Source organism: Oryctolagus cuniculus, chromosome 2, assembly GCF_051225735.1.
Source record: "Oryctolagus cuniculus isolate XC-2025 breed Fujian yellow rabbit chromosome 2, ASM5122573v1, whole genome shotgun sequence".
Taxonomy (NCBI): domain Eukaryota; kingdom Metazoa; phylum Chordata; class Mammalia; order Lagomorpha; family Leporidae; genus Oryctolagus; species Oryctolagus cuniculus.
This window is the reverse complement of record NC_142868.1, coordinates 170,846,296-170,860,569: the sequence shown is the minus strand read 5'-3', so window position 1 is coordinate 170,860,569 and position 14,274 is coordinate 170,846,296. Positions and strand designations below refer to the sequence as shown.

The following is a 14,274-nucleotide window of genomic DNA, read 5'->3' as shown; positions in this document are numbered from 1 at the left end:
GGTCTCCCATGGGGTGCAGGGCCAAGGACTTGGGCCATCCTCCACTGCACTCCCTGGCCACAGCAGAGAGCTGGCCTGGAAGAGGGGCAACCGGGACAGAATCCAGCGCCCCAACCGGGACTAGAACCCAGTGTGCCAGCGCCGCAAGGCGGAGGATTAGACTATTGAGCCATGGCGCCGGCCAGATAAAGGTTTAATAACCAGAATTTACAAAGAGATCAAGAAACTCCACAACAACAAAACAAGCAACCCACTTAAGAGATGGGCCAAGGACCTCAATAGACATTTTTCAAAAGAGGAAATCCAAATGGCCAACAGGCACATGAAAAAATGTTCAGGATCACTAGTCATCAGGGAAATGCAAATCAAAACTACAATGAGGTTTCACTTCACCCCAGTTAGAATGGCTCACATGCAGAAATCTACCAACAACAGATGCTGGTGAGGATGTGGGGAAAAAGGGACACTAACCCACTATTGGTGGGAATACAAACTGGTAAAGCCACTATGGAAGTCAGTTTGGAGATTCCTCAGAAACCTGAATATAACCCTACCATTCAATCCAGCCATCCCACTCCTTGGAATTTACCCAAAGGAAATTAAATTGGCCAACAAAAAAGCTGTCTGCACCTTAATGTTTATTGCAGCTCAATTCACAATAGCTAAGACCTGGAATCAACCCAAATGCCCATCAATAGTAGACTGGATAAAGAAATTATGGGACATTTACTCTATAGAATACTATACAGCAGTAAAAAAAAACAATGAAATCTGGTCATTTACAACAAGTTGGAGGAATCTGGAAAACATCATGCTGAGTGAAATAAGCCAGTCCCAAAGGTACAAATATCATATATTCTCCCTGATCTGTGACAACTACCCAAGCACAAAAAAGGAAACCTGTTGAAGTGAAATGGACACTATGAGAAACAGTGACTTGATCAGCCCTTGTCCTGCCTGTTGATGAACAACTTAATACTTTATCCCTTTTAGTATTTTTTTTGTTCTACTTAATACTACTGGTTGAACTCTGTAATTAACACACAATTATTCTTAGGTGTTTAAATTTAACTGAAAAGTGATCTCTGTTAAATATAAGAGTGGGAATAAGAGAGGGAGGAGATGTACAATTTGGGATATGTTCAATCGGACTTGCCCCACACGGTAGATTTAGAAACGTGCCAGGGAATTCCAATACAATCCCATCAAGGTGGCATGTACCAATGCCATCTCACTAGTCCAAGTGATCAATTTCAGGTCACAATTGATCATAATGATAGGTCTAAGAGTAAAAGGGATCACATAAACAAGACTAGTGTCTGCTAATACTATCTGATAGAATTAAGAAGGTGAGAACGATCCAACATGGGAAGCAGGATACACAGCAGACTCATAGAATGGCAGATGTCCTAAACAGCGCTCTGGCCTCAGAATCAGCCCTTAAGGCATTCAGATCTGGCTGTAGAGCCCATGAGAGTATTTCAGGCATGGAAAGCCAAGACACTCTGGCAAAAAAAAAACAAACAAACAAAAAAAAAAAAACAAAAAAAACAACAACAACAACAACAACAAAAAAACCACCTAAATGAAAGATCTCTGCGAGTGAGTTCCCAGTGGAAAGAACGGGCCATGAGGAGGTACCATTCTCTGAAGGGAAGAGAGAACTTCCACATTGACTATGACCTTGTCTAAATAAGATCGGAGTCAGCGAACTCAAAATGCTTCCATAGCCTTGGAAACTCATGACTAGAGCCTAGGGTGATTACTGACACCATAAACAAGAGTGCCAATTTGCTAAATCAACAACAGAAGTCACTGTGCACTTACTCCTCATGTAGGATCTCTGTCCTTAATGTGTTGTGCTATGTGAATTAACGGTATAACTAATACTCAAACAGTATTTTGCGCTTTGTGTTTCTGTGTGGGTGCAAACTGTTGAAATCTTTACTTAATTTATACTAAATTGATCTTCTGTATATAAAGATAATTGAAAATGAATCTTAATATGAATGGAAGGGGAGAGGGAGAGGCAGAGGGAAGGGTTGTGGGTGGGAGGGAAGTTATGGGGGGAAAAAGCCATTGTAATTCATAAACTGTACTTTGGAAATTTATATTTATTAAATAAAAGTTTAAAAAAACTCTATGAACATGGTATCTGTCCCTCTCAATATGTCTCATTGTTGCAATTTCCTCCCCTCTTCTTGGTGTTGAGCACAGGTAACTCAACTGCAGAAACCAAACCTGCAGATAAGGAAAACTGCTGTAATGGATTACCCCAATTTACCAGTTATAATCGCTTATAAGTCACATAAAACCTTCCATATAGTATGTACAAAAATGACAAATACTTTCAGAAAATCAAACGTGAAAATAAGCCTACTTTATTGCTTAGATATGAGGAAATCAAAGGAGAAACCAAACTACAGCTCACCTTTTGGGCCCCTGCTCCCACAGTTCACATGGTTCATAATTTACAGTTAGTTTTGCCTTCTGAGTAATCCTATTGATAAGGCCGATGTAATTCCCAATGGATGACCCCTCTGAAGTATTCGTTGTTTCCAGCGATAAAGGACTAACTTCCTACAAAGAAAAAAAATCTTATTTAATATAAATGACAACAATGATTTAACCTTTATTTTAGTTTTCTAATAAAATCACTATATGAGGTGCCAGCCCTGTGGTGTAGCGGGTAAAGCCACTGCCTGCAGTGCTGGCATCCAATATAGGCACCGGGTTCAAGTCCCAGCTGCTCCACTTCCAATCCAGCTCTCTGCCATGGCCTGGGAAAGCAGAAGATGGCCCAAGCCCTTGGGCCCCTACACCCATGTGGGAGACACAGAGGAAGCTCTTGGCTCCTGGGTTTGGATCAGCCCCGCTCTGGCCATTGCAGCCAATTGGGGAATGAACCAGGAAATAGAAGACCTCTGTCTCTCTCTCTGCCTCTGTCTCTCTGTAACTCTCCCTTTCAAATAAATTAATAGATAAAAATAAATAAAAAATAAATAAATATATAAAAAATCTTCTTTAAAAATAACTATATGAGCAATATGAAAGGTAACTTAAATATTACGTATTTTCCAATTATATTATCTTGAAAAAATTGTAAATATATACCTTTCTCTATCAGAAAAAAGCCACAAAAATAAATTTTAGCAATAAGAAAGAAAACACCCATTTGTCTTTTAGTTTCAAAAGGAAAAACAAAAACTAGTCCATTTTCTTATTTTTCCATGAAAAGTGCTATATAATATTTTCTAACTTGCAAAGTCTCAAAAAGCAGGGTAACAGATACTAAAGTAAACTATAGTACTGTACTTTTTTCTTTAATCTGACAAAATCTGATCTCAAGTTTTTCTACTTTATTATTGTTGTCTTTTATTTCATTGATCCTCTTCAGAATTTCTTTGTATCTTTTACATTAATTTCTGCCACTGTTATTATTTTCTTTCTTCTGCTTTTTTGAGGGAAGATACTCTATTGCATTTTTCCCCTAGCTTCTCAACTCAGTTTTGTAATTTATCAATAATTTGAGATGATTTTGCTTAATGTTTTTCTTCAGTTTTGGTCAGAAGAGTGACATTTTTAATTAACGTTTTTCAGAACTGTCTCTTGATAGCTAAATTTTTCCATAACTTTTAATTTAGTGAGTGATCCTCTGTAAATGACTTCATATCTCCCATTACAACCATTGCTCAAATATCTCCAGGTTTTAAGGTTGCTGTGGACACCATAAATTTTTTTACATATTTTTCTCTGCTGCTTAGATGCCAGAATTCTTTATCCTTGGAACTCAGTATTTTCACAAGGATCAATGCTGTTCTGGGTAGTGCTGTATTTTCCAATATATATCAACTTGTTCTAGTCTGTACTCGGGTCTTTATTTGATAAGCACTTTCTGCTGAAATCTCATCTGATACTGTTCTTTCCTATACTGTTTACCCAGTTCTCATCTTCTGAGATACCAAGCACATTCACTTCAGTTCTCCACATCGTTCTCCAGAGAATCACTTCCACCTTTTTCTTTTTCCATTGTGGTTTCCTCAATAAGGTGGAGGGAACCTCCCCTCCTGGAGCCTGTAGTTCGTTTCTCACTGACCATTGCTCACTATTCCACTTCAGAGAACTAAACTGCCGCTGACACTCTAAACAGGCAAAATAACACCTGGGTAGCTTTGCCCACCATTGCCAAGGTCAGCTTCTTGTCCAGCATTCTACACAAACGGAGACAAGGAAAAATGATTGACCTCAACTCCAAAACATAAAGGGACTTGGGAGTGTCTTTACTGTACCTGTATTTTCTCATAGAAATATTAAAAAAAAAACTGAAAGTTCCCTTTTAGTGAAAAGGCAATAACTCACCTTATTTTCTTTATTAAGTATATCAACAGCTATTTTGGCTGCAGCATTTTTTGCTTCCTTCTTTGATTTACCTTCAGCTTCTGGAAATTCTCTTTCATTTATTATAACTTTAAAGGTAAACCTGATTAGAGAGAGAATATTTGAAAAATATTATGCAATTCATGCATTATCTAAGGACGAGTGCTCCAATTACCACTACCTCCTAGGACCACCATGAGGGTTTGAACCTACATACTATGTAGAATTTCAGCAGCCACCCCAACAGCATATCTTCTTGAAGCATGAAAAAGCTTATATCCTTGTTTCCCTCTGGAGTCATCTGAGGTTTCCACTTTATGCCATGGGGACTCTTATGGAACTCTCTGGAAAGTTTGCTCTAGAGCTAAAGCATTGACCTCAAAGTTATGCCAGAGCTGCCATTCCCCAAGTGGACATTTATAGGGACACACCCATTTTTACAGCAACTTACGTCACATCATGCGGGGGCCCCGACTGGGGCAGTTCATGATACTTAAGTAGTATGTTGTGTTTCTGACGGTATTTGTTAAGTTCTTCTATGAAGAAACCTGGTGAAAGATCATTGGCCATTTCTTCCTCCAGTGACCTACTACAAAAGACATGTTCAAATGAGTGACATTCACAGAACATATTTAATCTGATCTTCCAATAAAGCTTATGACACAAACAGGGGTAGGAAGACTCTCTTTGATAAAACTCATCTTAGCCCCATACAAATTCAGGGAAAACCTTCTTTCAAAACCTTTCTTTGGAGCTTGCACTGTGGTGTAGTGTGCGAAATCTCCACCTGTGGGGCCGGCACCACACATGGGCGCCTGTTTTTATCCCAGCTGCTCCGTTTCCAATCCAGCTCTGCTATGGCCTGGGAAAGCAGCAGAGGATGGCCCAAGTGCTTGGGCCCCTGCACCTGTGTGGGAGACCCAGAAGAAGCTCCTGGCTCAGGATCAGCCCAGGTCTGGCTGTTGTGGGCATTTGGAGAGTGAACCAGTGTATGGAAGATTTCTCCCTCTCTCTGTAACTCTACCTCTCAAGTGAAAAAAAGAAAAACAAAACAAAACAACAACAAAAACTCTATCTTTTTCTCCTGTGGGCTGCACAACCAAGTGAATTTTCCCAGAGCTTTTTAAAAACCCAACTAACCAGAAAAAGATGGGAGTCCTCTGTAACTCTGCTCTTCAACTCCACTGAGTGTGGAGTGCAAATTTGTCCATCTGCTTGAAAAGTTAAAAAGGCTGTGAGGAGTAGAATTAGACTTTGTTAGGTTGAGAAGAATAAGATTAAGCACAGGTATAATAAGTGAAGTTTATGAAATAATGGAAGACTTTGCTATATGGAAATAAATAAATAAATAAAATTTAGAAAATTGTCCCTTTGAGGCCGGCGCCGCGGCTCACTAGGCTAATCCTCCGCCTAGCGGCGCCGGCACACCGGGTTCTAGTCCCGGTTGGGGCACCGGATTCTGTCCCGGTTGCCCCTCTTCCAGGCCAGCCCTCTGCTGTGGCCAGGGAGTGCAGTGGAGGATGGCCCAGGTGTTTGGGCCCTGCACCCCATGGGAGACCAGGAAAAGCACCTGGCTCCTGGCTCCTGCCATCGGATCAGTGCGGTGCGCCGGCCGCAGCGCGCCAGCCGCGGCGGCCATTGGAGGGTGAATCAACGGCAAAAGGAAGACCTTTCTCTCTGTCTCTCTCTCTCTGTGTCCACTCTGCCTGTCAAAAAAAAAAAAAAAAAAATTGTCCCTTTGAAATGTGCCAAAATCAATTTTAGGATAATTTAACTGTGGGTGAAGGAAGATCTTAGTTTACAGTTCTCAATGGATCAAGATGATAACAGTGAAAAACAAAATTTAAAAGAAATAGGATCTATATGTAAAGAGTCAAAACTATAAAATACTTATAAGGAAACATAAGGATGAATCTTCATGCCATTAGATTTGTTAGTAGAATCTTAGCTATAACAGCAAAATCAAAAACAACAAAGAAAACAGAAAAAAATGGCTTCATCAGAATCCCAAACTTTTGTGTATATGAAAATACAATATGAAGAAAATGAAAAGACAATTTATAGGGCAGAATATATGTAAATCATACATATGATAAAGGTTTGGTATATAGAATACATTCTAAAAGCTCTTGAGGCCAGTGCTGTGGCATAGTGGGTAAAGCCACTGCCTGCAGTGCCAGTATCCCATATGGGTGCTGGTTCAAGTCCCAGCTGCTCCATTTCTGATACAGCTCTCTGCTATGGCCTGGGAAAGTCGTAGAGAATGGCTCGAGTCCTTGGGCCCCTGCATCCACATGAGAAGACCCAGAGAAAGCTCCTGGTTCCTGGCTCGGATCAGTGCAGCTCCAGCCATTGCAGTCAATTGAGAACTGGGGAGTGAACCAGCAAATGGAATACCCCCCCCCCCCTCTGCCTCTCTTTTTCTCTCTGTTTAGCTCTTTCAAATAAATAAAATAAATCTTAAAAAAATAAAAACTCTTATAACACAACAACAGAAGTCAAACTGCCCAATTAAAAAAAAACAGGCAAAGGACATGAACAGACACTTCTTCAAAGAAGACACAACGACCAATAAGTACATGTAAAGATACTCGGCATCATTCATCAACACTACAATTAGGGGCCCATGTTGTGGCACAATGGGTTAAGCCTATGTCAACATCCCATATCTGAGTGACTGAGTGACTGAGTCCCATTTGCTCTGCTTCTGCTCCAGCTCCCTGCTAATGCACCTGGGAAGGCAATGGAAGATGACCCTAGTACTTGAGTCTCTGATACCCACTTGGAACACCTGAAAGGAGTTCCTGGCTCCTGGCTTCAGCGTGGCCCAGTCCTGGCTGTTGTGGCCATTTGGAAAGTGAACCAGCAGATGGAAGATTGCTCTTTCTGTGTCTCTCCCTCTCACTCTCTGCTACGCTGCTTTTCAAATAAATAAATAATCTTTAAGAAATGCACCTAGCTACTACTTCACACCTAGTAGGATGAAGAAGGAAGAGGAGGAGGTGGAAGAGGAAGAGGAGGAAGAGGAGAAGGAGACAATGAAAGTGTTGGTGAAGATGTGGAGCCTGGAGACATTGCTAATGGAAATGTAGAGTGGTACAGCTGAGATGGAAAACAGCTTGAGGGAGGTCCTCAACAATGAAACTTAGAACCACCCAATCACCCAACAATTCTACTTCTAGGAATTTCAAAGAATTGAAAAACAGGTTTTCATGAAAATGCTTATATAGAAATGTTTGTGGCAGCACTGTTCACAAGAGCCAAAAATGGAAATAAGCCAAGTGTCCATCAGCTGAAGAAAAGTGAAGAAAGGGGGCTGGCATTGTGTTGTAGAAGGTCAAGTTGCTGCCTGCAGTGCCAGCATCCCATATGGGCGCCAGTTCAAGTCCTGCTGCTCCACTTCTGATCCAGTTCCCTGCTAATGGCCTGGGAAAAGAAGCAGAAGATGGCCCAAGTGCTCGGGCTCCTGTACCCCTGTGGGAGACAAACAAGCTCCTGGATCCTGGTTTCTGGCTTCAGCCTGGCCCAGCCCTGGCTGTTGCAGCCATCTGGGGAGTGAATCAGCATATGGAAGATCTCTCCTAGTCTCCCCACTCCCTCTGTAACTCTTTCAAATAAATAAGAGAATGTTTTACAAAAAGAAAAGAAAGAAAGAAGAATGTTCTTTAAAAAAAGAAAAGTGGAAAAAAAAATGTGGGATGGACTTCAAAAACATGCTAAGTGAAAATAAAAAGATACCAAAGGTATATTGTTTGATTCCATTTATATGAAAACATTCAGAACAATTAAATCCATAGAAACAGAAAACAGATCCAGTGAACTTCTTATTTTTTGTTGCAAAGCTCTTTTGATGTTCCTTCTTCCATGGTCATTCTTTCTAACACACCTTAATCCTTGCAGGCTCTAAATACTGTCATGGGGACTGGTGCTGTGTCTTAGCAGGTAAAGCCGCCACCTGCAGTGCTGGCATCCCATATGGGCAGTGTTTCAAGTCCCGGCTGCTCCACTTCCAATCCAGCTCCCTGCTAATGTACCTGGGAAAGCAGTAGCTGCCCCTGCACCCATGTGGGAGACCCAGAAGAAGCTCCAGGCTCCTGGCTTTGTATCAGCTCAGCTCCAGCCATTGCGGCCACTGGGGGAATGAACCAGTGGATGGAAGACTTCTCTCTTTCTGCTCTGCCTCTCTGTAACTCTGCCTTTCAAATAAATAAACAAATCTTAAAAAAAAAAAAAAAAAACCAGCATAGTCCAAAGACCCTATTCTCTTCATTCTAGACATTCTCATTGAGGTAATTTCTTTCATGTTCATGGCATCAATGATCATCTATTTGCCATTAACTCTAAAATGTACATATCCTCTAGGAACCTGTCTGGGAACTTCTGATCTCTCTATCCAACATCTCCACTTGAGCATTTTGAATGAATTTTAAACTCAAGATATCCCCAAACTGCCTTTATGATGTTGCCCCAAGCTGGTCTGAAGTCTCTTTCCTCAGAAAATGGCTCCACCATCCATGCAAGTCTGAATCTGGGAAACAGGTTTCTTCTTCCTACCTTCTTCTAGTCCCTAACTCCATTCTGTCTACAAAAGCCTACTTCTCCAGATGTCCAGCCATCACCATCTCCCTCCTGGGCTATCACCGCATGAACCTCACAACCAGTTCCGACAGCCACCTCCATTCCTTCTCTACCTTGCAGCCATCATAAGCTTTGTTTTTTCACTATGGTTTTATTTACATAAATATACATGAAATTTATCCTCCTTGAATGATTTTCAGTGTCCAATTCACTGACATTATGTACAACCATAGTGTTTTGAAGTGATTACCAGCTTCCACTTCCTGATCACTTCCATCATCCCAAACAGAAAGTCTGTACCCATCAAACAATAATTCCCCTTCCTCCCTCCACCCCACCTCAGCCCCTGCTAACTTCTAGTCTACCGCCTGTCTTTATGCCTATTCTAGGCACCTTATATAACTGGAAGCAGTCAGTATTTGTCCTTTTATATTTAGCTAGTTCTCCTAGCGTAGTGTCTTCAAAGTTCATCTATGTAGTAACGGGTCAGAATTTCCTCCCTTTATAAGGCTGAATAATACCCCATTGTATGTGTATACCACATTTTATTTATCCATTCATCTGCTGATGGACACAGGTTATTCTAACCCTTTGACAAATGTGCACGTGTCTAATGGTGCTATCAACACCGGTGAATAAACATCTACTTGAGTCCCTACTTGCAAATCTTTTGGGTAAATATCTAGAAGAGGATGAATCGTGGTATTTCTGTGTAACTTTCTGAGGAACCACCGACTTGTTTTCCACAGTGCCACACCATTTTACATTCTTTCCAACAAAGTACAAGGGTTCCAATTTCTCCACATCCTCACCAACATTTGTTATCCCCTCCTTTAAAAAAAAATAGTAGCCACATTGTATTTTTCAAGCATCAGTCCAATCACGCAGCCACCACAGCTATCCTTGTCACGGTTACCAACAGCTTCCCAGTTGAGAAATCCAGCCGTGAGTGTTCAGACGTGGCCCACTCGGCCTTTCCCTGGCATTTCACACCGTTACTCCTCTGCCTTTGGCTCCTGCTGCCTTTCTTAGCCTGGACTTCTTGGACACCCACCTTCCTTCTCTGTCTCCTCATCACCTTCCTTTCTTGTAAATGTCCTCCTGTCATGTAAATGACCCAGCCCTCAGACCTCCTCTCCTCTCCTCTCACTTCCCTGAACATCACCTCCAGGTATGTCTCCATCACCTCTTTCCTGAACTCCCAGCTGCCTCCATCTAACCCTCTTCCTCCTGCCAGGCTCCGTGCCTTTGCCTGCTTAACTCCTACTTCTTACAGATCTTAGCTCAAAATCTGAGACCCCTTTTCACACTCTTTCACAGCCCCGGTTCCCTTTGTTACAACTGTAAAACCACAAGACCATGAACCACAAGAACCACAAGAAAGAAGAGGCCAAATCTGAGTGAATGGGTAACTAGAGCATCTCCAGGTCCCCAAACCCACGGCTTTTTCTACACCAGGAATACAGCCTCTGTATCCTCCATGTACTAGGAAGTCCCTACACCGATCAGGATTCCCGGTCTTGAAGCCGGAGGGGCAGCAGGACCTCTCCACGGGCCTGCCAATCCACCTCGCCCAAACCTCATCACAGCCCTGGCTGCTTGTTTGTTTGTTTTAAGACTTTATTTATTTATTTATTTGAAAGCGTTACAGAAAGAGAGAGATCTTCCATCTGCTGGTTCACTCCCCATATGAATGCAACAGCCAGGGCTGGGCCAGGCTGAAGCCAAGGAGCTACTTCTGGGTCTCCCATGAGGGTACATGCTGCTTTCCCAGGCGCACTAGCAGGGAGCTGGATTGGAAGAGGAGCAGTTGGGATTCAAACCAATGCTCATATGGGATGTGGCATGGCAGGCGGCGGCTTTACCCACTAAGCCACAGCACCAGCCTCTCACCGCACCCCTTTTTAAACTCATCAATAAGCTCTGTGGGCAACAGGTTCTATACCTTACTCATTCACCTAAAATAAATCTCCACCACAATCACACCCAAATGTTTTCTGTCCATCTTCTCCCAGAGTAGAAGTGACTTCAGCTGTGACTTCAGGCCAACCTCCCCTCCCCCATACTTGTTCAGTAGTTTAAACTACTAGTTTAGTGTTTGGGATCTTCAGGTTCAAATAAGAGAATTTATGAATTATCATGTATTTAACAAATATTCAGTAAGCACTTAAGTTCTGGGTGCTGGGGTTCTACCAGTGAACAAAAGCCTGCTCTTGTGAACTCAGAAGCGGAGGAACACGGACAAACCCACTCACAGAGTCCCAAAGTAAGGGGGACAGCAGGGCAGAGTGGGATTCCTTTTCTAGGCACCGCGTCCAGAGAAGGCTGCTCCAAGAAGCTGGCATTGGAAGAAGTGTAAGATAAATCAGCGAATCGCCCGCGCAAGTGTAGCGGAACAGCTTTCCAGGAAGGGCAAAGGCGCCGTGCAAAGGCCCAGAGGCTGGAGGTTGGGAGGCCAGTGCGGCCCGAGGAGAGGGCGCTAGGGGCCTGGCCGGTGGCGGGCCTGGGAAGCTGGGAGGGCGGTGCTGACTTAGAGGGACACCGCTGGCTGCGGTGGTGTGAAGAGGTGGACTGGATGGTGCGGGGACCGAGGCCGCGCCTAGAAGGCTCTAACTCTTCAGGTAGGACATTGCTAGCCAGGGATCATCTCGCCTATCTGGAGATAAATTCAGGCCTCCCTGTTTCCCACCCGCCAGTCAAGTCATGGGGCCTGTCCGTAGTCCACTGAGACCCTCGCCCCCCAAGTCACTGCCTGTCAGGTACTTGTTACTTGCCTGGATTCAATACTCTTCGCCGGAAATGGTTCTCAGCTCAGACAGCGCCCCGCGAGCCTTTCCCCTTCAGGTGGGCTGCTGAACCTGACAGGCCGCCTGGGGCTTCTGGACCGCGCCCAAGTCCGAGGTCGGAGGCGCGGGCTGGGCTCTCCCCCGAACGCTGGCGATTGCCCCCCTAGCGCTGCACCTGCAGCTCCCAGGAGCCTGCCTGGAGCCCGGAGCCCGGAGCCCGGAGCAGGGAGCCCGCCGTGCAGCCGGTACGCCCCGCGCCGCCGCAGTCGGCCGTAGTCCGGCCCAGTCTCTGCAGTTCACCCTTGGTTTCGTTTTCTCCACGAACTCCGCCTCTTCCTATCACCGCCAGCCCCTTTCGCCCAAGCCCACTCCCGCTCCAGGATCCCGGAAAATTGGCACCTCCCACCGCCTGGGCGCTGAGGACCCAGGCGGCCGACCCCGCACTCCCCAGCCACTGCCGGGCTCTTTGGGGCGGCCCCTGACCCGCTGCGGGGAAGAGTCCTCGGGAAGGGAGGAAGAGGTCTCCCGCACTTGCCGAGCGCTCGCTGGACTTAGCAAGGGGGCGGGACCAAAGATTTCATTTCTTATTCAAAGCAGATTTGCACTGTGGGGTTGAAACCGAGTAAACTAACTTGCCTAGGGTCCTGCCACCCGCAGGAGGCAGAAGCAGATTCAATCCAAACCAAGGCTTATAAACTAACTACTCAGGCCCCCGGCCCTGTCAAAGCTGGGCCTGGCTGGGGCTGGGGTCCTTGTGGCCCTTCGATCCGTGCTTCCCCATCCATTCATTGATGGACACTTGCCAGCACCGCCCAGCCCAGCAGGTCTGGGGGTTAGGGCGTGCTCCCTCAAAGGCCTCATGAAGTGTGCTATCAAAAGCCGGTCCCAGTAGTCCACCGTGTCTAAGAACAGCTGGCTGGCGCTGTGGCTAGTAGGCTGAGTCTTGGCCTCCAAGAACCGCATCCCATGGGGACAAGGGTTTGTGTCCCAGTTGCTGCTCTTCCATCCAGTTCTCTACTGTGGCCAGGAAAAGCAGAAGATGACCCAGGTGCTTTGGGAGACCTGGAGGAAGTTCCTGGCTCCTATCTTCCTATGGCCCAGCTCCAGCCATTGCAGCCATTTGGGGAGTGAACCAGTGGATGGAGGACTTTTCTTTCTGTCTCTCACTCTCTCTCTAGCTTTGCCTCTCAAATAAATAAATAAAATCTTAAAAAAAAAAAAAAAAAACAACCTGCCACTCGCCTGTGACACTCTCCGAGGGTCACACTGGCTAAGGGGCACTCGACTGAAGAGTGTTGGGCACTTAGCTTGTGTTGTACACCGTTCAATGCACAGTCTTCACGCTACCGCGATGTAGTTGCCATCACTATCCCCATTCAACAGATGAGAAAACTGAGGAAGTTAGCAGAGTGGGGAAGCAAATTTAGAACCAGGATTCAAGAATCTCAGCATCTCACCAAGGGGGAGGGAGGAAGGTGGTGCTAAGGTAGACTTCAAATATACATTAAATACTGTACCCTAAGCGGCCGCCCCTCCCCCCACTTCTGCATTCCCCCTGTGTTGCAGCGTATCAACAACTAACATCTACACTTTTCTTTGGCGTGGTTTAAGTTCCCCGAACATGACACACTGGTGGGAGGGTTAGATGGTGGATGGGAGACAGAGCCATCTTCTCTGGCATTTCCGGATGCAAAAAGACTGTCAGTGGTAGATGTTTCCAGGAGGCCACTTTTCAGCTCCGTGGGTGTGGAGTGGCTGTGGCAGCAACAGTGGCAGTAACAGGAACAAGCTTTTTGACTTGTCCCTGAACTGCCCAAGCCAATTTGAGAAAAGTGACCAACTAAAGCACGGTCACAGGACCTCTTGCTTCATGTGGCCTCAGGGCTCAGGTTGCAAAAAGCAGGAGCAGGGTCTGATGCTGCAGAAAGCAGAATTACAATATGCAATTCATTTGCAGTGTCCCTATGTCCCCTCTGTGAACAGGAAGGGCATGGACTGGTGAAGAACCAAAGCTGGGGCCGGCACTGTGGCGCTGTAGGTTAATCCTCCACCTGCGGCACCAGCATCCCATATGGGCACCGGTTCCAGTCCTTGTTGCTCCCCTTCCAGTCCAGCTCTCTGCTGTGGCCCGGGAGTGCAGTGGAGGATGGCCCAAGTGCTTGGGCCCTGCACCCGCATGGGAGACCAGGAGGAAGCACCTGGCTCCTGGCTTCGGATCGGCGCAGATCCAGCCATTGTGGCCATCTGGGGAGTGAACCAATGGAAGGAAGACCTCTCTCTCTGTCTCTCCCTCTCACTGTCTGTAACTCTACCTCTCAAATAAATAATTAAAAAAAAAAAAAACAACCAAAGTCTGGGATTTGGGGTAGATTCGAATGAGTGCGAGTACCACTGCCCTCCCAAATTCTGCTGAATTTCCACACACTTCCCACCATCGTCTGATTGTCGGATTAGCTTGAAGAACCTGAGCAGTCACCTAGCAAGGAGGTACTGATTGGCTAAAAGTCCATTCCTACCTCATGCCTTCACACCT

At 45.1% G+C, this 14,274-nt stretch overlaps 1 protein-coding gene across 1 annotated transcript in view; it reads right to left on the bottom strand.

Annotated features, from left to right (window-relative positions):
* The window catches only part of EIF2AK2 (eukaryotic translation initiation factor 2 alpha kinase 2), a gene marked incomplete at its 5' end in the record, with an annotated part of 42,320 nt that extends 30,518 nt beyond the window's left edge, over positions 1-11,802 (bottom strand). Inside the window, 4 exon segments of the mRNA NM_001082213.1 lie at positions 2,432-2,580; positions 4,360-4,480; positions 4,829-4,966; positions 11,730-11,802. Of these exon segments, the coding sequence (NP_001075682.1) occupies positions 2,432-2,580; positions 4,360-4,480; positions 4,829-4,947 (389 nt within the window).
* Between the last annotated feature and the right edge of the window lie 2,472 nt (positions 11,803-14,274).